The 25,404-nt window shown below is 43.8% G+C and overlaps 1 protein-coding gene across 1 annotated transcript in view; it reads left to right on the top strand.

Annotated features, from left to right (window-relative positions):
- Positions 1–25,404, top strand: part of LOC126198795 (uncharacterized) — a 101,183-nt gene that overhangs the window by 50,188 nt on the left and 25,591 nt on the right. Inside the window, exons 8-13 of the mRNA XM_049935401.1 lie at positions 925–1,020; positions 16,670–16,857; positions 16,943–17,171; positions 23,058–23,245; positions 23,337–23,565; positions 23,807–23,902. Of these exons, the coding sequence (XP_049791358.1) occupies positions 925–1,020; positions 16,670–16,857; positions 16,943–17,171; positions 23,058–23,245; positions 23,337–23,565; positions 23,807–23,902 (1,026 nt within the window). The remainder of the gene's footprint in view (positions 1–924; positions 1,021–16,669; positions 16,858–16,942; positions 17,172–23,057; positions 23,246–23,336; positions 23,566–23,806; positions 23,903–25,404) is intronic.

Below are 25,404 nucleotides of genomic sequence, written 5' to 3'. Positions count from 1 at the left end.
ATATTGGCCACTCTAGTCGAGCCATGTCGTTATCCTGGAGGAAGTCATTCACAAGATGTGAACGATGGGTGCGCGAATTGTTGTCCATGAAGACGAATGCCTCGCCAATATGCTGCCCACATGGTTGCACTATCGGTCGGAGGATGGCATTCACGTATCGTACAGCTGTTAAGGCGCCTTCCATGACTACAAGCGTCGGCTTCACATAATGCCTCTCCAAAACATAAGGGAACCTCCACCTTGCTGCACTCATTGGACAGTGTGTCTAAGGCGTTCAGCCTTACCGGATTGCCTCCAAACACGTCTCCGACGATTATCTAGTTGAAGGCATATGCGACACTCATCGATGAAGAGAACGTGATGCCAATCCTGAGCGGTGAATTCGGCACGTTGTTGGGCCCATCTGTACCACGCTGCATGGTGTTGTGGTTGCAAAGATGGACCTCACCATGGACGTTGGGATTGAAGTTGCACATCATGCAGCCTATTGCGCACAGTTTGAGCGTGGCGTTGCTGTCAGGGCTCTTCCGAGCCATAATCCGTAGGTAGCGGTCATCCACTACAGTAGTAGCCCTTGGGCGCCCTGAGCGAGGCCTGTCATCGACCGTTCCTGTTTCTCTGTATCTCCTCCATATCCGAACAATACTGGAACTGATAGGACTCGACCGTCTAATAGGTGCTGCTCACGCGTGGTTGTTTACATCTTTGGGCGGGTTTAGCGACATCTCTGAACAGTCAAATGGACTGTGTTTGTGGTACAGTATCCACAGTCAACGTCTATCTTCAGGAGTTCTGGGAGGCGGGGTGATGCAAAACCTTTATTGATATGGGTATATTTCTTTTGATTTGTAAGTTGTAGGAAACTTACAAGTACGTTTCAGTGTTCACAGATGATTGTTATTTTGTTTGTTTGTTTGTTGACAGTGACGGGTCCCTATTGGGTCTTGGATGCTGACTACGACAGCTACTCAATTGTCTGGGCCTGCAGGGAGCCTACAGATGAAACCTCCAACATTACGGGTAAATATTTATCTTTTAGCGTCCATTGCTGTATGTTTGTGAAACACCTTGCTCCTCTTCTAGCGTTATTGTACCGCAGGTCGCTAGAGATGCAAAGCACTCCCAGTGATTCGGGAGAGGTTGAGATCTTTCACGTTTTCGACAAGGGTCGTCGATTTCACGCCTATGCATGTGTCGTTGAACTGTAGTAGAATTTTGGAAATTTCGTGTTGGTGAATTATATCATTTCTGATGACCGATAGTCTCCTCTGTAGAGATCGACATGGATTCCGAAAACAGTGACCGCGTGAAAACATTTCGCCCTGCTTCTTCTCGAGATCGAGAAAGCAGTAGATGCTGGCACCCAGGTATGTGCTGTGTTGCTGGACGTCCAGAAAGCATTGCGTGATTTTATTGAAAATTTTCTAGCAAACTGAATACAACTTGTCATTCTTAACGGAGAGAAATCTTTAGACGTACAAGTAACGTAGTAACTTATAAGTAATGTAGTGGACTGGATTAGCTCCACAGATTTATTTTGTTTCTCTTTAGTCGTATTTTTATGTATTTATGGAATTTCCGTCAGTTATTGGAGGCACATATACACGTTAATATTTTGATTACACAATACTGATGTTCCACAATTGTTGTTACACCCACTGCTCATGTGTAAATCTACACATAGTCCAAACATTTTATCTAGTCTACGCAAACTAACTTGCAGACAGGGTTTTAAATTTAATAAAGCAAATTTTCGAATAACATTTGGACACATTTTTTAAAGATTTAATTGAATTTATGCAGGGAGAATCACCTAAAACTTGCACCGCAAATATTGCGGAAATGGGAAGTGCTATTGATGTACCGTTTTCACAGAATGGATTGGTAGTCAGGGGCTCGTATTATTATCCAATAAACAGTTGTAATGTGTGAAATTTCCTAGCAGATTAAAACTATGTGGACGACCGAGACTTGAATTCGGGACCTTTGCCTTTGTCGGTCAAGTGCTCTACCACCTGAGCTACCCAATCACGACTCATGACCCGTCGTCACAGGTTCGCAGGAGAGCTTCTGTGAAGTTTGGAAGGTAGGAGACGAGGTACTGCGGAACTGAAGCTGTGAGGAGGGGTCGTGAGTCGTGCTTGGGTAGCTCAGGTGGTAGAGCACTTGCCCGCGAAAGGCAAAGATCCTGAGTTCGAGTCTCGGTCCGGCATACAGTTTTAATCTGCCAGAAAATTTCATATCAGTGCACACTCCACTGTAGAGTGGAAAATATCTCATTCTGATTTTGAAGTGTATTTTTTGTGCAACATACACTTCTTAAATGGTTAATGCCTCTTAACATTAACAAACTAAAATTAGGGCACATTGGTACGTCAGTAGTATTTGTTGCAGGAGTCTACTGCGAGTCGTCTACGAGATATCGTATTTTGAAGAGTTCCCACATCGACACTTGTTTGTATCATTCAACCTACACAGTTGCTAGGTACGATGTTCTTATGTTTATTTACAGTGTGCATGTGTGTTCCTTGAGCGCATTCGGACTAGCTAGTCAGTTTGTGTGTAACAGTCCAAGCAGTAGGTCGCGAGTGGACGATAGGACTTACCAGTGTAGAAAAAGCCGACATGCAGTTCGTTCTTGCACGGTGTATGCCGCATAATATCCCAATAGACGTCAACCACCGCTAAGGTTATTTATCAAACTCTTCAACCAGTTACGTGAAGATGATAGTGTAACACCTAGACAACGTAACAGAAGGAAATAACTGACGAGAGAAGAGGGGGAAATAAATGTTCTTGCTGCTGTTGCAGTTGATCTGCACGTTAGCTCCCGCGCAATCGCACAATGAAGTGGCATGAGCCAGGAAAGTGTCGTATGCATTCTCCATTGACATAGGTTCCACGCCTATCACATCTCTCTCCATCAAAAGCTGCATGGAAACGCCTATGAGGACATCTGCTTCTACATCATACTCCGCAAGCCACCTAATGGTGTGTGGCGGAGGGTACTTTTTCTACTACTAAATGACCTCTCCAACACTGTTCCACTCGTGAACAACGTTGGGGAAGAAAGACATCGGTAAGCCTCTGTATTGATTCTAATTTCTCGAGACGTATGCGGAGGGAATTAATATGTTGTCCGACTCTTCCCGGAAACTGCTCTCTCGAATCCAATTGTAAATCTCTCCATGATGCATAATGTCTCTCTTGTAACGTCTGTCACTAGAATATGATGAGCTCCTCCGTAACGGTCTCGTGCTGACTAAGCGACCCTGTGACGAAACGTGCCGCTCTTCGTTGGATGTTCTCCATCACTTCTATCAGTCCTATCTGGTAGGGCTCCCAGACAGATGAACAATACTTAAGAATGGGTCGAACAAGAGCCTTATAAGCCACTTCCTTCGTGGATGAGTTGCGTTTCTTTAAGATTCTCCCCATAAATCTTCGTCTTGCACCTGCTTTTCTCACTATTTGTTTAACATGGTCATTCCACTTCCGGTCGCTCCGGATACTTACTCCCACATACTTTACGGAAGACACTGTTTCCAGCATTTTGTCATCAATAGTGTAGCTGTACAGCAGTGGATTTCTTTTCCTATGTATACGGAATATGTTACATTTATTTACGTTCAGGGTCAACTGCCAGAGCCTGCACCATTCACCACTTCTCAATCTGGAATAGTTACTATCTTCTGGCGTTGCTACTTTGGTATAGACAACCACATCATCAACTTAGAGAGCATCCGACACTTTCTCCTAGACAATTTACAAATAATGTAAACAGTAACGGTCCTATCACATTTCCTTGGGGTACACCGGAAATTATATTAACATATGACGATTTTGTTCCATTAAGAGCGACGTGTTGAATTCTGTACTTGAGGAATTCTTGAATCCAGTCGGAGATCTGCTCCTATACTCTAAAGCCTCGTATTTTTTTCACTAAATGGCAGTGCGGTTTCCTGAAGTCAAGGAACATGGCATCAGCCTGAGCGCCATTGTCTACGGAGAAACAGAGCGAGCTGTTTCGCAGTATCTCTGTTTGCGGAACCCTTGTTAATTTTTACAGAGGAGACTTTCCTTCTCCAAGAATGTCATAATTCCTGAGTATAAAACATGTTCCGTAATTCTACAACAGATTGACGCCACCAATATAGGTCTACAAGTCTACAAACGTTCTACAGTAAATTACTGCTAGAAGGGGAACAAGTTCTTTCGCATAATCTTTGTAAAATCTTATAGGTATCTCATCTGGTCCTGACACCTTTCCGCTATTAAGCGATTGTCATGGGCATTAAGACAGAATACTCCAGATGTATTATGTATCCTGTTTAGTGATGAAACCACTTTTACCAATCACGGGAAGGTAAACCCCAGAAAAATGTTCTATTGATCGTAGAAAATCGCCATTTGCTTCGTTAGGTGAAATATCAGCGTCCATGGAGTGTAAATGTGTGGCGTGTGACAGTGAACAATGAGCTCATAGGCCCAACTTTCGTAGATGCAACACAGAACACGCACAAGTATTGCAGCCTCTTAACAGGCCATCTTCCTTGGATGCTAGAAAACGTTCCTCTGCAGACTAGGAGGAACCTGTGGTATCAACATGATAGCTGCCCTGCCCATAGCGCACGAAATTCTACAGCCTGTCCTCACGACTCGTTTCCAAATCGGCGGATTGGACACAGAAGCTTGTACCTTGGCACCTCGTTCCCGTATCCGACGGCTGTAGACTTTTTTCTGTGGGAAAAGCTGAAAGACGCTGTCTACAATGACACATCAACTGCATTGGGTTATATGTAACGACGTATTCCTGTAGCCTACTCGGACATCTCCGCTTAAAAGTTAGCACGTGTGCAGTAGTCATTGCATACCAGACTGGAAGCGCGTATTGCCGCTGCCGGTGGTCATTTTGAACCTAATTGGTGTACGCACTTGTCTTGTTCTTTTGTGTACGCTACCACAAATGTTGTACAAGTGCGGGAACTTTTAAAAATGAGATACCTCGTAAAAGACTCGCACTAGAATCCTGCAACAAACACCACTGAAGTTCTAATTTACCCTACTTTTGGTTTGTTACTGTCAACAGGCATTGTTCTATTTAAAAAAAACCATATGTCTGAACAAAATATATAATTTTTTAATATCATTACACTCAGCTTATTGGCTTATATTGGCTTACAATACGAGCCCATGACAACCAATCCATTCTGTGAAAACTGCACTTCAGTAGCACTTACCGTTCCTGCAATTGCTGTGGCGCAAGTTTTAGGTGATTCTCCTTGTACATTCTTACACACATTGATCAAGTACAAATCAACAATCTAAAAACAGTGTATCTTGTCGTCTCAAAAGCATATTCTTTAACATGGAATTACATTTAAAAGTGGTATCTATTTTATCATCAGCATTGATTGGTTTGCATAGTAATCACAACAAAATTATTTTATTAACACATATTATGCCTACTGAATATTACTATATTTAAGATCCGTTTCAATTTTCCATGCACTTCTGACAAAGCCCGTTTGTCGTGGTGATTGTTAAATAGCTTTCTCTGACATAGTTCATAAACTGTAACATCTAAACTTTACACGCTAATTGACGTCATGGAAGCATGGTCTTTCCCGAATGCGCTTCTGACCAGAAGGCGATTCTGATAACTGGAGTCGAAGATTTCCTTAACCCTGCCTTTTGAGTTCTTGTGGTGATATTTCCATAGATACTTTCATCCACTAACATATATTTCTTTTATTTCGTAGATTTTGCTTCAATAATGTTTCAATACGACGAAGTACTTTGAAAAAATTTGAATTCCCGATTTCACCTCCTTAGGGGCTTAATTTCAAGAAAATTGAAATAGGTATTTTTTCTGTAACTGAGAGAAATGTTCAAAAATGCTTTTTTAGTTAAATATTTTCATAAAAACTTTCATACCATATTTCACTCTATTATTGGTTGAATCCCCCTCCGTGAACCATGGACCTTGCCGTTAATGGGAAGGCTTCCGTGCCTCAGCGATAAAGATAGTCGTACCGTAGGAGCAATCACAACGGAGGGGTATCTGTTGAGAGGCCAGACAAACGTGTAGTTCCTGAAGAGGGGCAGCAACCTTTTCAGTAACTGCAGGGGCAACAGTTTGGATAATTGATCTGGCCTTGTAACATTAACCAAAACGGCCTTGCTGTGCTGGTACTGCGAACGGCTGACAGCAAGGGGAAACTTCAGCCGTAAGTTTTACCGAGGGCATGCAGCTTTACTGTATGGTTAAATGATGTTGGTGTCCTCTTGGGTAAAATATTCCAGAGGTAAAATAGTCCCCCATTCGGTTCTCCGGGCAGGGACTACTCAAGAGGACGTCATTATCAGGAAAAAGAAAAGTGGCGTTCTACGGATCGGAGCGTGGAATGTCAGATCCCTTAATCGGGCAAGTAGGTTAGAAAATTTAAAAAGGGGAATGGATAGGTTAAAGTTAGATATAGTGGGAATTAGTGAAGTTCGGTGGCAGGAGGAACAAGACTTCTGGTCAGGCGAATACAGGGTTATAAATACAAAAATAGTGGTAATGCAGGAGTAGGTTTAATAATGAATAAAAAAATAGGAGCGCGGGTAAGCTACAACGAACAGCATAGTGAACGCATTATTGTAGCCAAGATAGACACGAAGCCCACGCCTACCACAGTGGTACAAATTTATATGCCAACTAGATCCGCAGATGATGAAGAGATTGAAGAAATGTATGATGAGATACAATAAATTATTCAGATAGTGAATGGAGACCAAAATTTAATAGTCATGGGTGACTGGAATTCCATAGTATGAAAAGGAAGAGAAGGAAAAGTAGTAGGTGAATATGGAATGGGGGTAAGGAATGAAAGAGGAAGCCGCCTGGTAGAATATTGCACAAAGAATAATTTAATCATAGCTAAAACTTGGTTTAAGACTAATGAAAGAAGGCTATATACGTGTAAGAGGCCTGGAGACAATGGAAGGTTTCAGATAGATTATATAATGGTAAGACAGAGATTTAGAAACCAGGTTTTAAATTGTAGGACATGTCCAGGAGCAGATATGGGCTCTGACCACAATCTATTGTTTATCAACTGTAGATTAAAAGTGAAGAAACTGCAAAAATGTGGAAATTTAAGAAGATGGGACCTGAATAAACTGAAAGAGTCATTATTTTATGATTACAGGATTCCAGAACAATCGCTACAAGCAGTCACTTTCATAAAATACTAGCGGCCTACTGCGACTTCACAGGAGAAGCACTACGTATCTATGGCCGGGAGTCTTGTCTGGCATAACGGCAATTTGGTTCAAGAGTCACTGCGTAGCGTTGTGGTTCAGAGACGAACGTTGAGTAACAGATTATCCTAGTATAACTTAAACGATTGAAACAGTGCACGGCACGAAAATTCTCGGGAGACACTTCATCAACAAACGTTAACATACTGTAGGTGGGCTATTGGTAAAGTCTGTCAGCAGGTGGTGTCACTTTGTCATCACCACTGGCCTTCTCTTCATGTGAATAAGCTCCGGCGATTTAAACCTCTTCCCCTGGCTTGGCTGACCTCCTCTTGGCCCTCTCGCAGCGAGGAGATCATTTCAGCTAGGTTGCGTATTGGCTACTGTGTTTTAGGCATTGCCGTTTGTTAAGTGGTGATCCCCCACTACTTTGTTCTCATTGTCATCAACCTTTGACGGTTCGCCATTTACTGACCATATGCCCTTTTCTTAACCACTTACGTTCTACCGTATGCTTGCCGTCTGAGTTATCTGCCGTTTTAGCGAACGACACGCGGGCTGTTGACGGCGTTTTATATTTCATCCGTCATAGCAATATGGTGAAGGAGATCTCAGTCTTTAGTTCAGGACCTCCATTGTCTCTACTGCGTATTTTGAGGCCTTTTATCCAAGAGGAAGTCTTAACTTTTATCTGTTTTTCCTTCCATCTATCGGGATTAAAGGGTAGGCACTTTTAATTCCTTTTTTGTCTTAGTGTTCTAAGGTTCAGACATGAGCGCGTATGATCTTAGTTTGTCAGTGCCATAAAAAAAAGACAAATAACCCTTCAGCTACTTCCCTACGTAGTCGCCGCTCCGAGTTATTCGTCTGTCGTAGCGTTGCGGCAAATTTCCAGTACCCTCGTCATAGAAGGCAACCGCCTGTATTTTTCGCCAATTCTTTACGCTGGTCTACAACTCGTTGCCCGTGTCAGAATGTTGTCTTCACAGGCAGCGGATCATTTGAGATGAGATGAAACGCAGCGTAGCCAATTACGGGCTGTATTGTGTGTGACCAAACACTTCGCATTGAAAACACTGAAGGAGCATCTTCATTGCCCCTTCAGAGTGCAGCCGAGAAGTCTGATGAGGAAGGAAACGCATGACAGTTGTGTTATGTGGGCTGCATGACAGCAGGCGAAATCTCTCACCACCTCGTCATATTTGGTGGGAGGCTATATTTACCTAGGCATCTTTAAGTGCTCACTACGCTCCCAGAACTGAAAAGAGCAACTTGACACGATTGATGGGCCTACTAGAGACACTGTCCAACAGGCATGTGCAAAGCTTCATTGGATTTTCGCTGTGGTTTCCATTTTCCGCCAAATCAGATCCTAGTAGTTCAGCCGTTTTGTTTATAAAATTTATACACAAACCTTCCTTGTGACTCTGTCTATCTGTTTCTGAAAACTGTGCCAACATTCTTTCATTAGTTCCTATGAGAACCCTTTACATGCAAACAAAAAATCACAGCATATTTACAACATGTGTCTGCCCCCGTAGCTGAGGGCTTGGTGCAGCTGACTGGCATCCGGAGGACATGGGTTCGATTCCTCCAACTGTCAGGGATTTTTCCTTGGTGGAAGACTGGAATCGGCTATACTCAGCCTTCCGATGCCAGTTGTAGAGGTAGTTAACCAAGTACACTCCTGGAAATGGAAAAAAGAACACATTGACACCGGTGTGTCAGACCCACCATACTTGCTCCGGACACTGCGAGAGGGCTGTACAAGCAATGATCACACGCACGGCACAGCGGACACACCAGGAACCGCGGTGTTGGCCGTCGAATGGCGCTAGCTGCGCAGCATTTGTGCACCGCCGCCGTCAGTGTCAGCCAGTTTGCCGTGGCATACGGAGCTCCATCGCAGTCTTTAACACTGGTAGCATGCCGCGACAGCGTGGACGTGAACCGTATGTGCAGTTGACGGACTTTGAGCGAGGGCGTATAGTGGGCATGCGGGAGGCCGGGTGGACGTACCGCCGAATTGCTCAACACGTGGGGCGTGAGGTCTCCACAGTACATCGATGTTGTCGCCAGTGGTCGGCGGAAGGTGCACGTGCCCGTCGACCTGGGACCGGACCGCAGCAACGCACGGATGCACGCCACGACCGTAGGATCCTACGCAGTGCCGTAGGGGACCGCACCGCCACTTCCCAGCAAATTAGGGACACTGTTGCTCCTGGGGTATCGGCGAGGACCATTCGCAACCGTCTCCATGAAGCTGGGCTACGGTCCCGCACACCGTTAGGCCGTCTTCCGCTCACGCCCCAACATCGTGCAGCCCGCCTCCAGTGGTGTCGCGACAGGCGTGAATGGAGGGACGAATGGAGACGTGTCGTCTTCAGCGATGAGAATCGCTTCTGCCTTGGTGCCAATGATGGTCGTATGCGTGTTTGGCGCCGTGCAGGTGAGCGCCACAATCAGGACTGCATACGACCGAGGCACACAGGGCCAACACCCGGCATCATGGTGTGGGGAGCGATCTCCTACACTGGCCGTACACCACTGGTGATCGTCGAGGGGACACTGAATAGTGCACGGTACATCCAAACCGTCATCGAACCCATCGTTCTACCATTCCTAGACCGGCAAGGGAACTTGCTGTTCCAACAGGACAATGCACGTCCGCACGTATCCCGTGCCACCCAACGTGCTCTAGAAGGTGTAAGTCAACTACCCTGGCCAGCAAGATCTCCGGATCTGTCCCCCATTGAGCATGTTTGGGACTGGATGAAGCGTCGTCTCACGCGGTCTGCACGTCCAGCACGAACGCTGCTCCAACTGAGGCGCCAGGTGGAAATGGAATGGCAAGCCGTTCCACAGGACTACATCCAGCATCTCTACGATCGTCTCCATGGGAGAATAGCAGCCTGCATTGCTGCGAAAGGTGGATATACACTGTACTAGTGCCGACATTGTGCATGCTCTGTTGCCTGTGTCTATGTGCCTGTGGTTCTGTCAGTGTGATCATGTGATGTATCTGACCCCAGGAATGTGTCAATAAAGTTTCCCCTTCCTGGGACAATGAATTCACGGTGTTCTTATTTCAATTTCCAGGAGTGTAGTTGCGGCTCCAGGTCACAAGAACTGACAACGGGCGGGAGAGTGGTGTACTGACCATACGGCCCTCCATACCGCATCCAATGACGCCATTGGCAAAGGATGACATGACGGTCAGTCGGTACTGACGGGCCCGCCAAGGCCTAGCAGTCTGGAAATTTGCATACAATGTGATTTAATGTGTTACGACCACATATAACTTATCGCAGATAAGGCAGATGCGAGATTGAGAGAATTGTCAACACATGTAGTCCATCAACAGAGGAGGCAGCTTAGAAAACACTCGTTAGACCAGTACTGTAATATTGCTCACCAGTCTGGCAAGCGCACTTTATGGAGACAGAATTGATAATTGATTGGTAAAACAGAGAAGGTCCAAAGAACAGCAGAATGTTTCGTTACAGGTTTATTCTACTCCAGAGCTAGACGATACAAGATAGGCTTTGTGAATCATGCTGCATTTTATGCTTAAAATTCGGAGAGCTTACATTCTATAGGAGTCATCCAATGTAGTGCCTCCTCCTATGTACGACAGATAGACCATGAAGGTAAAATTAGGGGGAATCGAAGGAAAGAAGATAGGGTTCAAAGGGCTTTCGACGTCAAGGCTAGTAGAGACGGAGCAGAATTTTGAAATTGGGGGAGGAATATCGTCCGTGCGCCTTCCAAGGAACCGTCCGTGCATTTGCCTGGAGCGATGTAGCGAAATCGTGAAAAACTTAAATCTGGATGTCCGGAAATGGATTTAAACTGCCGTCCTCGCGCATGCAGGTCAAGTGTGCTAGCCACTGCGCGACCAGAAAGATATGTGAAACTTCCTGGCAGATTAAAACTGTGTGCCCGACCGAGACTCGAACTCGGGACCTTTGCCTTTCGCGGGCAAGTGCTCTACCAACTGAGCTACCGAAGCACGACTCACGCCCGGTACCCACAGCTTTACTTCTGCCAGTACCTCGTCTCCTACCTTCCAAACTTTACAGAAGCTCTCCTGCGAACCATGCAGAACTAGCACTCCTGAAAGAAAGGATATTGCGGAGACATGGCTTAGCCACAGCCTGGGGGATGTTTCCAGAATGAGATATTCACTCTGCAGCGGAGTGTGCGCTGATATGAAACTTCCTGGCAGATTAAAACTGTGTGCCCGACCGAGACTCGAACTCGGGACCTTTGCCTTTCGCGGGCAAGTGCTCTACCAACTGAGCTACCGAAGCACGACTCACGCCCGGTACCCACAGCTTTACTTCTGCCAGTACCTCGTCTCCTACCTTCCAAACTTTACAGAAGCTCTCCTGCGAACCATGCAGAACTAGCACTCCTGAAAGAAAGGATATTGCGGAGACATGGCTTAGCCACAGCCTGGGGGATGTTTCCAGAATGAGATATTCTTTCAGGAGTGCTAGTTCTGCATGGTTCGCAGGAGAGCTTCTGTAAAGTTTGGAAGGTAGGAGACGAGGTACTGGCAGAAGTAAAGCTGTGGGTACCGGGCGTGAGTCGTGCTTCGGTAGCTCAGTTGGTAGAGCACTTGCCCGCGAAAGGCAAAGGTCCCGAGTTCGAGTCTCGGTCGGGCACACAGTTTTAATCTGCCAGGAAGTTTCATATCAGCGCACACTCCGCTGCAGAGTGAATATCTCATTCAGAAAGATATGTGTCCACCAATAGTTCTTCGCCGCGTGCAGTGACCGCGCGGTTTTTAGGCGCCATGTACGGATTGCGCGGCCCCTCCCGCCGGAGATTAGAGTCCTCCCTCGGACATGGGTGTGTGTGTTGTTCTTAGCGTAAGTTAGTTTAAGTTAATTTAAGTAGTGTGTAAGTCTAGCGACTGATGACCTCAGCAGTTTGGTACCTCAGGAATTCACACACATTTGAACATTTGATCAATAGTTCTTCCCGTGGACCATTCGCGGCTAGAAAAGGAAAGGGGGAAGTGACAGCGATGCAAAAAGTATGCTTTGCCACAGACCTCGAAATAGCTTGCGGAGTACAGACATAGATGTAGGTGTTGTTCATCCACGAAAGTGTTGTATGCACATTTAAAGCTCTAATCAATATTTCCACCTTTTTAACTGTAGCAGTTGCAAGAGAAAAACCTGATCTGTACTTCCGTAAATTCAGTTTAATTGTGGTGAAAGGCAATGAAGAACTGGCAGCTACTGGGACCCATCTTTTTGAGCAACGGCAATTCAACAAGCCGCGTTTTCCAAGCTCATTAAGCTAAGTACGATAAACCGATTAAAGCTTATCGGAAAATACTGCCAATACACGTACACTGAGGTGACAAAAGCCGTGGGATTGCACACATGCATATGGCGGTATTATGGCACACACAAGGTATACAAGGGCAGTGCACAGGCGGAGATGTGATTTGTACTCAGGTGATCCATGTAAGAAGGTTTCCGACGTCATTATGGCCGCACGACAGGAATCAACACATCCTGAACGCGGAACGGTAGTTGCAGCTAGAAGCATGGGGCATTCAGTTTCGGAAATCGTCAGGGAACGCAATATTCTGAGATTCACGGTGTCAAGAGTGTGCCGAGAGTACCACATTTCACGGATTACCTCTCATCACGGACAATGCAGTGGCCGAAGGCCTTCACTTAACGACCGAGAGCAGCGGCGTTTACGTGGAGTTGTCATTGTTAATAGCCGGCCTGAGTGGCGGAGCGGTTATAGGCACTTCAGTCTGGAACCGCGCGACCGCTACGGTCGCAGGTTCGAATCCTGCTTCGGGCATGGATGTGTGTGATGTCCTTAGGTTAGTTAGGTTTAAGTAGTTCTAAGTTCTAGGGGACTGATGACCTCCGCTTTTAAGTCCCATAGTGCTCAGAGCCATTGAACCATTTGAATCAGTGTTAATAGCATAGCAACACTGCGTGGAATAACCGCAGAAACCGATTTGGGACGTACGACGAATGTATCCGCTAAGAGCCGGCCGAAGTGGCCGTGCGGTTAAAGGCGCTGCAGTCTGGAACCGCAAGACCGCTACGGTCGCAGGTTCGAATCCTGCCTCGGGCATGGATATTTGTGATGTCCTTAGGTTAGTTAGGTTTAACTAGTTCTAAGTTCTAGGGGACTAATGACCTCAGCAGTTGAGTCCCATAGTGCTCAGAGCCATTTGAACCATTTGAACCATCCGCTAAGACAGTGCGGCGAAATGTGACGTTAGCGGGCTATGGCAGCAGATGACCGACGGGAGAGTCTTTGCTAACAGCACAACATCGCTTGCAGCGCCTCTCCCTTGGCTCGTCACCACGTCGGTTGGACGCTAGACTACTGGTAAACCGTGACCTGGTCAGATGAGTCCCGATTTCAGTTGGTAAGAGCTGATGGAAGGACGCGGGTGTGGCGCTGATCCTCGAAGCCATGTACCCAAGTTGTCAACAAGGCACTGTGCAAACTGGTGGTGGCTCCATAATAGTGTACACTGTCTTTACTTGGATTGGAATGGGTCCTCTGGTTCAACTGAAACGACCATTGACTGGAAATAGTCATTTCGGCTACTTGGAAAACATTTCATGTCCTCCTTGCTCCGTCCGTTATTGCTTATTTCGCTGCCTAGGTAGCAGAATTCCTTAACTTCATCTACTTCGTGATCATCAGTCTTGATGTTAAGTTGCTCGCTGTTCTAATTTCTGCTAGTTCTCATTACTTTCATCTTTCTCCGATTTACTATCAATCCATATTCTTTAGTCATTAGACTGTTCATTCCATTCAGCAGATCATACAATTCTTCTTCACTTTCACTCAGGATAGCAATGTCGTCAGCGAATCGTATCATTGATATCCTTTCACTTTGAATTTTAATTCCATTCATGAACATTTCTTTTATTTCCATAATTGCTTCTTCGATGTACAGATAGAACAGTAGGAACGAAAGACTGTATCCACGTCTTACACCGTTTTTATCTGAGCACTTCGTTCTGGTCGTTCACTCTTATTATTCCCTCTTGGCACTTTTACATAATGTATATTACCCGCCTCCCCCTATAACTTATCCCTATTTTTCCCAGAATTTCGAACATATTGCATTGTTTTACATTGTCGAACTCTTTTCCAGGTCGACAAATCCTATGAACGTGTCTTCATTTTCCTCTAGTCTTGCTTCCATTATCAACCGCAACGTCATAATTGCCTCTCTGGTGCCTGTACCTTTCCTAGAGCCAAATTGATCGTCATCTAACACGTCCTCAATTTTCTTTTCCATTCTTCCTGTCCGTAACTTGGGTGCATGAGCTGTTAAGCTGATTGTGCGATAACTCTCGCACTTGTCAGCTCTCGCAGTCTTTGGAATTGTGTGGATGTTATTTTTCCGAAAGTCAGATGATATGTCGCCAGAGCCATACATTCTACAACAAAGTGAATAGTCTTTTTGTGGCCACTTCCCCCAATAATTTTAGAAATTATGATGGAATGTTATCTATCCCTTCTGCATTATTTGATCTTAACTCCTTCAAAGCTCTCTTAAATTCTGATTCTAATACTGGATCCCTTATTTCCTCTAAACCGACTCCTGCTTCTTCTTCTATCACATCAGACAAACCTTTACCCTCATAGAGGCCTTCAGTGTTAACTTTCCATCTACTCGCTCTCTCATCTCCATTTAACAGTGAAATTCCCACTGCACTATTAATGTTACCGTCCTTGCTTTTAATTTCACGAAAGTTGTTTTGACTCTCCTGTATGTTGAGTCAGTTCTTCCGACCATCATTTCTTTATCGATTACTTCACACTTTTCATGCAGCCATTTCGGTCTTAGCTTCCTTGCTCTTCCTATTTATTTGATTCCTCACCGACTTTTATTTCTATATACCTGAACTTCCCTGAACATTTTTGTACTTCCTTCTTTCATTGATCAGCTGAAATATTTCTTCTGTTGCCCATGGTTTCGTCGCATTACCATCTTTGTACCAATGTTTTTCTTCGCAACTTCTGTGATTATCCGTTTTAGAAATATCCATTCCTCTTGAACTGTAGTACCTACTGAGCTATTCCTTATTGCTGCATCTATAGCCTTAGAGAACTTCAAGTGCATCTCGTCATTCCATAGTACTTCCACGTCGTACCTCTTTGCGTATTGATTCTTCCTGACTAATCTCTTAAACTTGAGCCTACTCTTCGTTCTACTACATTGTGATCTGTCCACATCTGCTCCTCGGTACACCTTACATTAAAGTATCTTTCGCAATCTCTGTCTGATCATAATGCAATCTAACTGAGATCTTCGCGTATCACCCAGCCTTATCGAAGTACGCCTCCTCCTCTTGCGATTCTTGAACAGAATATTCGCTGAAATTTATTACAGAACTCAATTAGTTTTTCTCCTCTCTCATTCCTTGTCCCAAGCCCATACTCTCCTGTAACCTTTTCTTGTACTCCTTCCCCTAAGACTGCATTCCAGTTCCCCATGGCTGTTAGATTTTCATCTCCCTTTACATACTGTATGTCTCTTTCAATATCCTCATATAATTTCTCTATCTCATCTTCAGCTTACGACGTCGGCATGTATATCTGAACTATTGTCGTCGGTGTTAGTTTGCTGTCGATTTAATAAGAACAACCTTGTCATTGATCTGTTCACAGTAGCACAGTCTCTGCCCTACCTTTTAATTTATAACGAATCCCACTCCTGTTATACCATTTTTTGGAGCTGTTGTTATTTCCCTAGACTCATCTGACAAGAAATCCGTGTCTTTTTTCCATTTCACGTCGATGATCCCTACCATATCTACATTGAGCCTTTTGTTTCCAGTTTCAGATTTTCTAGCTTCCCTACCAAGCTCAAGCTTCTGACATTGCACGCCCCAACTCATAAAACGTTATGCTTTCGTTGGTTATTCAACCTTTTTCTTATGGTCACCCACCTTTTGGCATTCCCTTCCCAGAGATCCGAATGCGGGAATATTCCGGAATCTTTTGCCAATGGAGGGATGATGAGGGATGATCATGACGATTTTTCAGCTGCAGGCTACATGTCCTGTGGATACACGTTATATGTCTTTAATACGCTGCATTTCGTTGCCTTTTGCATCCTGGTGCCGCAGATTATTGCTGACGCAGGTGGATATCATCATTAAATTTAACTTGATGGATAATCTTCGGTTTTTCTTACACACGTAAAACAGGCGTACTGCAATAACAATGTATACAGGTGGGCGAACCAAGTGTGTTAGAGCACTGTAGACTTCATCATGTCACAAGCTATATATCGTTCCTCCAGAAAGAAAAGACAGTCTAAGGTGGCCATAGAAATTTCCGAGTTTTGAACTAGCTGCTACCAAAGATTTCAAATGCTAACACAGCCATATCGAACGTTTTGCAGAGAACTCATGGATCCTGTCGCGGAGTGCCCAGCTGACAGCAGAGCAGGAGCAGCAGGTGAATGACAAGCTGGAGGCCCTGGGTCTGACACGAAGCCGCTACACAGACACCCCACAGGACCCACAACAGTGCACTGTCAGAGTCAGCACATGCGACAAGCCCGTTGTCACCGAATTTGACACTTCTAAGGTAACACCCGATGTAGCAGCTGCAGCCGTGAACTTCTGACTGTTGAGCTATTGCTGACCACTGTGCCTCCTATATGTTCGTGCAGTATCAGGGCGTGTGGTACGAGATCGCCAGGTTGGGAGAGGCTCCGTTCGAGGAGGGCGGCCAGTGCATCACGGCGGAGTACACAGTGGCTGGCGAGAACAACGTGACCGTACACAACAGACTGTTCAGCACGGCATCGGGGGCCTTCAACGACATCATCGGCTGGGCAGAGTGGGATGACCCTGATTCTGGAGAGGCCAAATTCACAGTGCACTTCCCAGGGGTACCAGGTCAGTATCGTGTAATTTGTATGGGATGCTGGCTAAATCCGTTAACGACCCCCCGACCTCAACGAAGTATTGAATCCATTATTGGATGTGTAACAGAAGTAATTATGAGCATATAATATTAGATTAATGATGGAATAGCTTAAAAGACAATAATTCTAAGAATGTTTCTACTTACAAGGGAAACTTCCCATCCTATTCCCCTCGGATTTACTCATAAAGTTGCCCAGTGGATGGCCCATCAAGAACTGGGCACAGATCATGCATGAAAACAAGAAGAAAGTGTACTGAACTGTGTAGAAAGAAACAAAATAGGAACAGTGAACAGTCCAAGCTCAAGATGTATAACTTCGAGCAAATTGCAAGAACCGCGGCTTCGTGGTTGTGTGGTCCTGGTGTTGGACTGCAAAGCAGGAGATCCGCGTTCAAATCACATGCATGCCGTTTTCTTCCACGAAAATTAGTACTTTCTGTTCAGTCATTGACGTATCTGTACTGCATCTACAGTCTTGGCAGTTGTCCTAATATATATTGGTTATAAAAACGAGTCATGTGGTAATAATTTTTTGCATCGCACGTAAATATGATGAATAGTGACAGCAGGTGAGACATCGCATAAACCTCCCACAGAAGTGGAAACAACAAATAAACAAAGAACTTCAAGAGTCAAAACTTCCAAAACGGAACGCACGGGTCATAACATGTCATACTTCTGTAGAGCAAATAGGAGACACGCACGACCTCAGATTCCTGCCTTATATTCCACTTTTCCAAACGGGCGTGACACCACGGCACAGACACAAATTTGAATATAGCGAAATGACCGTACGGAAAATTCATAATTTTCTGAAAAAATCAAATATGTGGCAGGAGGGAGATTTGATCACAGATTCCCCATTCCATTTCAGGACCATGACCACAGAACCACGACGCCGAGCACCGCAGGGTAGCCGAGCGGCCTCCCCCTTCGGGGGTTCGAGTCCTCCCTCGGACATGGATATGTGTGTTGTACTTAGAATAAGTTAGTTTAATTTAGATTAAGTAGCGTGTAAGCCTAGTGACTGATGACCTCAGCAGTTTGGTCCCATAGGAACTTACTACAAATTTCCAAATTTTTCCTCGACGCCATGGCTGCTGAAGTTCGCTCGATGTTGTACATCTTGAACGTAGATGGCTCATTGTTTCTATTTTGCTTCCTCTTTCACAGTTCAGTACACCTTCTTCCTGTTTTCATGTGTGATATGTGTTCAGTTTTAGACTGGCTATCCAATGGACCATCTTACCACTAAATTTGAGGGGGTTGTTGTGGGGAGTTTCCCTTGTTAGATGTAATTCAAGATATGCCTTTTTGAGTTGTAAGTTGTGGGGAACTGATATGTATATTTCCGTATTCACACATGACTGTTTCTTCGTGTGTTGACAGTGACGGGTCCCTATTGGGTCCTGGATACAGACTACGAGACCTATTCGCTTGTCTGGGCCTGCAGGGAACCTACAGATGAAACCTCCAACATTACAGGTAATTATTTCCCCTTTAGTGTCCATTGCTGCATGTATCGGTAACAAATTGCTCCTCTTCTAACAGCGGAGTAACGTCGGTCGCTAGTGACATAAAGCGTTCCCAGTACTTGGGAAAAGATTGTAATCTCTCGCGTTTTCAAGAATGGTTGTCGATATGATGCACGAAACATTAGGCTTACGGATCCGACGATGGTCCATAGTAGAATTTTGTATATTTCATGGTGATATAACATTTCTGAAGACTGATTGTCTCCTCTGTAGAGACCTACATTGATTCCGAAAACAGTGACCGTGTGAAAAAATTTCGCTCTGTCTCTCCAAGACATCGAAAAAGCAGCAGATAATGGCATATTCCTGGACGTCCAGAAAGCATTCGTTACAATTCTGCACTATGGCCTAATGAACAAATTCCGGAACTGTGTGATTACATTGAAAATTTTCTATGAAACAAAATACAGCATGTCATTCTTTAGGGACAGAAAACTTTAGAAACTTAAGTAATTTCGTGCGCGCCACGAAGAACCGCTATATACACTATGTGATCAATAGTATCCGGACACCTGGCTGAAAATGACTTACAAGTTTGTCGCTCCCTCCATGGGTAATGCTGGAATTCAGTATGGTGTTGGCCCACTCTTAGCCTTGATGACAGCTGCCACTTTCGCAGGCATACGTTCAAACAGGTGCTGGAAGGTTTCCTGGGGAATGGCAGCCCATTCTTCACGGAGTGTTGCACTGAGGAGAGGTATCGATGTCGGTCGGTGAGGCCTGACACGAAATCGGCGTTCCAAAACATCCCAAAGGTGTTCTAAAGGATTCAGGTCAGGACTCTGCGCAGGCCAGTCCATTATAGGGATGTTATTGTCGTGTAGCCACTACGCCACTGGCCAGTCTTTATGAACAAGTGATCCATCGTGTTGCAGGATGCAATGCAATCCCCAAATTTCTATCCAACAGTGGGACAGCAAGAAGGTGCTTAAAACATCAATGTAGGCGGGTGCTGTGATAATGCCACGCAAAAAAAAAAAAACAAGGGGTGCAAGACCCCTCCATGATAAACACGACCACACCATAATTTTACTGTTGGCACTACACACGCTGGCAGATGACGTTCACTGGGCATTCTCCATACCCACACCCTGCCATGGGATCGCCACATTGTGTATCGTGATTCGTCACTCCACACAACGTCTTTCCATTGTTCAATCGTCCAATGTTTACGCTCCTAAACACCAAGGGAAGCGTCGTTTGGCATTTACCGGCGTGATGCGTGGCTTATGAGCAGCCACTCGACTATGAAATCCAAGTTTTCTCACCTCCCGCCTAACTGCCATAGTACTTGCGGTGGATCCTGATGCAGTTTGGAAGTCCTTTGTGTTGGTCTAGACAGATATCTGCCTATTACACATTACGACCCTCTTCAACTGTCGACAGTCTCTGTCAGTAAACATACGAGGTTGGCCTGTACGCTTTTATGCTGTAAGTGGCTCTTCACGTTTCCACTCACTGTGACATCGGAAACAGTGGACCGAGGGATGTTTAGGAGTGTGGAAATCCCGCTTACAGACGTATGACGCAACTGACGCCCAATCACCTGACGACGTTCGGATTCCGTGAGTGCCGCGGAGAGCCACCTAATATGAAAAACGGATGTCTTCGGGGGTGTCCGGTTACTTTTGATCACATAGTGTAATTAAATTACACTACATATAAAAAGCAGCTTAATGCCTGCTGCTTCGCGTAGACTGTGTGGACTCCACAGATATCTTTCGTTTTTCTTTAATCGAAATTGTGCATTGTTACACCCACAGCTCATGTGTAAATCTACACACTGTGAAAACTATGTATCTTGTCTGCGCAAACTAGGTTTCAGACAAAGTTTTTAGATCTAAGAAAGCATTTTTTCATATGATATTTGCACTTTTTTTGAAAATTTAATTGAAATTATATATTCTTATGCACATTGTTCATGTCCAAATCGACAACCTAGGAACAGTGTGCCTGGTTAACTCAGAAGGTTATTCCTTAACATGGAATAGCATTTACTTGTGATATATATTTTATCATCAATAACGATTAGTTTGCGTAGTAATCACAGCAAAATTATTTGGTGACATATATTAGGCCTACTGAAAACTTAATGTGTTAAATATCCAATTCTTTTTTATGAAATTCTGACAACGGCCATTTGTCTTGGTGCCTTTTAAATAGCTTTCTTTGATTTAGTTCACAGGTTGTGACACCTTCTAAACTTATGACGCTAATTAAGGTCATAGCAGCACGGTCTTTTCCAAATGTATTTCTGGCCAAAAGCGATTCTGGCACCGGGAGTCGGAGGTTTATGTTAATCCTGCCTGTTGAATTTTCACGATGATATTTCCACAGAAACTTTCATCTCCTAACACACATTTCTCTATTTCTAACCGAGAAGTCAAATCGCAGTTTTTATAGATTTAGATTCAAAATGTTTTAATATAATGAAACACTTTCAAAAAAATTTTCATCCTCCATTTCACACCCTTAGAGGTTGAATTTTCAAAACACTGAAACACATATTTTTTTAATTCTAATTCAGGAGCCAAATACAAATTTTCATAGATTTACCTTCAAAGACACTTTCTTAGTGAAATATTTCATAAAAACCTAATTGATAGTTCACCATTGATACGTGTCTGTGTAAAACATAATCTTTTATCTTCCAGCATCTGCTCAATGTATGTTAATTTGCAAAACAGTCTCTTAGTTCAGTATGAAATTGAAGCAACATCTATTTTTCTTCAACTGTAATAACATTTTGGAATCAGCCAAATGAGTAGGTCGTCCATTAAATCTACTATACTACTAATGTCTTTAGCAGTAACCAATCGTCATTCCATGATAACAAAATATACGATATCATATTATAGTTATATTAAGATATGAATATGGATTGTTTACGTTCATCGTATAATACAATTTGAGACGGACTGGACGGTATCAGGAGAATCAATGAGCGATTAGCTGTTTTCTTCTATTGTCATAATTGCGCCTTATGTGTAACGAAAATATGGACTCTCTGAACGTAAATTTTGGTTGAGATCAGAGTGTTTGGTGTCAGGCGTCGTAAAGCCGTCAGCTTTGGTAATTGATTATAAAATTCCATTACACATTCGAGTAACATAGGGGTGGTTTCTTCATTTAGTCATTCCTTCTGCTCAGTATTGATTCATGGAGATAGTAAATTAAACTACCATCTGTTTAGTTTATGAAAGACTCTGGATAAAACATCTTAAAACATTCAACTCATTAATTGTTCAGACAGTTCCAGGATGTCGTCAAAAGTCCACAAATTATATATTTTCTTGGGGTGGGGTGGGGGTGGGGTGGGGCTTCTAACTACAATAGCATCAAGAGATTTGCTTTCAAAATATATATAACATATTGTAATATCTGTTGTACCTATGGCATAGTGTCAAAAGTACTAAGTTGGAAAATAATTAGCTTCTCATCGATGGTTCCCTTAAACAGAATTATCAAAATAAATGTCATGAAATGCATTACAGGCGCCACCTCACTACATTAACCCATCTCAAAGGTAAGCAACTCTTCTCTATAAATTAAAAATGTTTAACGCTACCCACTTAACTTGGAGAAAAAGAAGTGCTCTTATTCACAAAATTCTACCACAGTGCAAAAAACTCATAACCTCTATAAGCATGAAGTAATTTCTGATGAGCATATTGTATTAAAAAAAAAAAAAAATTGTGTAGGTGCGTAATTCCGAGACACTTCACTAACAGTTCACTTGATTAGCGGGATCAGAGTTTAATAGATCTAATTTTTATAGCTTAACTACAAAGTGGCATCGATGACCATTTTCAGAAGGTTTACATTGCAGCTTGATAAAATATTACTGCAAAGATTATCTGTCCCATCGACCAAATGATGCAGCAAAGTCTTAATTCGGCTCTGGATTCGGTAAAAAATGTGTTCCCTCCTAAAGCTCTCACAAAACTGGTACACTACTCAAAGCATAATGGCGACAGACTTTATTCAAAATACAGCCACTGTCCTATCTGAGAAGGCTCTGTAAGTTTAGTATACTGTGTTGCAACTGCAGAGGTCTAGAAGTAAATACTATCATTAAATTAACGTGATGGGCAATCTACGTATTTATTCCACATGTAAAAAAGAGTAATGCAGTAGCTTTTTATACAGATGAATGTACCAAGCGTGCTAGAGCAGTGTAGAATACTTCACGTCATCAGCTATATGTCATTCCTCCAGAAAGAACGGAAAGCCTAAGGTGGCCATCGAAATTTGCGAATTATGAACTAGGCAGTAGCTAAGACAGCAAACGCTAACGCAGCCATATCGTTTGTTTTGCAGAGAACTCCTGGATCCTGTCACGAAGCGCCCAGCTGACAGCAGAGCTGGAGCAGCAGGTGAATGACAAGCTGGAGGCGCTGGGTCTGACACGGAGCCGCTACACAGACACCCCACAGGACCCACAACAGTGCACTGTCAGAGTCAGCACATGCGACAAGCCCGCTGTCACAGAATTTGACACTTCTAAGGTAAGGCTCGATGTAGCTACGGCAGCTGCAGCCGTGAAATTCTGACTGTTGAGCTATTGCTGACCACTGTGCCTCCTATATGTTCGTGCAGTATCAGGGCGTGTGGTACGAGATCGCCAGGTTGGGAGAGGCTCCGTTCGAGGAGGGCGGCCAGTGCATCACGGCGGAGTACACAGTGGCTGGCGAGAACAACGTGACCGTACACAACAGACTGTTCAGCACGGCTGCAGAGGCCTTCAACGACATCATCGGCTGGGCCGAGTGGGACGACCCTGAATCCGGAGAGGCCAAATTCACGGTTCACTACCCAGGCGTACCAGGTCAGTATCGTGTATTTTGCATGAGTCAGTGGATACGTACATTAACGACCTCAACAAGGTATTTTTCGAAGTCTAACAGAAGTGACTGTGAGCACATGATCTTGGATAAACGCCACATTATTTCTGAGAATCTTTCTGTTGAAATATACACCAGAGAAATTTCATTTTACATTACAAGTTGTAGGAAACGCATATGTTCATTTCGGTGTCACACATGCTTTTTTTGTGTGTGTGTTGACAGTGACGGGTCCCTATTGGGTCCTGGATACGGACTACGACAGCTACTCAATTGTATGGGCCTGCAGGGAGCCTACAGATGAAATCTCCAACATTACAGGTAACTATTTCTCTTTTAGTGTCCATTGCTGAATGTATGCGAAACAATTTACTGCTATTCTGTCAGAATTGTATCATAGGACGCTCGAAACCAAAAGCATTCCTAGTGATGGGAAAAATTCAAACCATTACCATTTTGAAGGATAATCCTCGACTTGCCACACAAAACTAAGCCCATATTTCTGACATCAGTCTGTAGTAGAATTTTAGAAATTTCATGCTCGAGTATTATCACACTTCTGTAGGGATCAGTATTGATTCCGACAACAGCAATCATGTGCAACCAATCACTCTGTCCACGAGACCGAGAAAGCAGTAAATATTGGCTCCCAAGTAGATACCGTGTTCCTGGACCTCCAGGAAGCAATTGAAACAATTCCACACAGCCTTAATGAGCAAACTATGGGCGTTTGTAATCTCAGTTCAGCTGCGTGATTGTATTGAAATTTCCCAGCAAATAACACGCAGCACATTATTCTTAATGGAGAGACATCTTCAGACGCGAAAGTAACTTAGAGCATAAAGAAAAGGAGAGTTTCTCTATTTAAGTGTCCTAATGGATAACGTCGGAAGTTGAATTATATTTTCGCAGATGATGCTGAGGTGTATAGTGAAGTCACAATGCTAGAAAATTCTAGCGAAATGGAGGTTGATGTACGAAAGATCCACACTTAGTGTAGGCAGTGGCTGTTGTCTCGAAGTATCCAAAGTTAATCGATTGCTCATGAATATGCAGAAAGAGCCGTTATTTTATGATTACAGGGCTTCGTAGGCACATTTATGGAGTACCAGTGGTCTGCCTGCATTTGCACCGGCAGTACTACGTAATTATAGCCGGAAAACTTGCATCGAATAACGGTAATTTTGTTTACAGGTTACTGTGTTGAGTTTGATTAAAATTCAGAGAACAACCGTAAGTAATTGCGTACTAACTCCAAATTCTCAGGAGGCACAATGATATCGACAAATATCATAGAAATTCCGCCAAGTTGCACGAGATATTGATAAACTATAACCACAAACCTTCCTGGTAAATCAGTCTACCTATCACTGAAAACTGTATAATGAACCTAAACTAGTACCTGTGGTTGAACTTACACAGATGCAGAAGATCATTACATATTTACAATCCAATACAGTATGTTGTGATCTAAGACTGTTTAGACAGATCAATCTAATGTGAGACGAGCACATAAAATTATCTCAGGTAAGGCAGATGAGAGACTTCGATTTCGTGAGAGAATTTTCGGGATGTGTTATCCATCAACAAAGGATGTAGTTTACAAAACCTCCTTCTATGAATGCTTAAATATAGCCTTGAGTCTGAGACCCAAACTGGACAGGATCGAGTAAATACGGAAGATGCAAAGAAGAGTAGCATGTGTCGTCATAAATTTATTCAGTAAATGTGAAAGGCCTCGAAGATGCGAAGCCAACTTCAGTGGCAGACACTGTGGGATAATCGTTGTGCACCGTGGTGTACTTTGCTATTAAATTTCCGAG

The sequence above is a fragment of the Schistocerca nitens genome, chromosome 1, assembly GCF_023898315.1.
Source record: "Schistocerca nitens isolate TAMUIC-IGC-003100 chromosome 1, iqSchNite1.1, whole genome shotgun sequence".
Lineage (NCBI taxonomy): Eukaryota > Metazoa > Arthropoda > Insecta > Orthoptera > Acrididae > Schistocerca > Schistocerca nitens.
The sequence above is the reverse complement of the archived record's forward strand: the minus strand, read 5'-3'. Positions and strand labels throughout refer to the sequence as shown.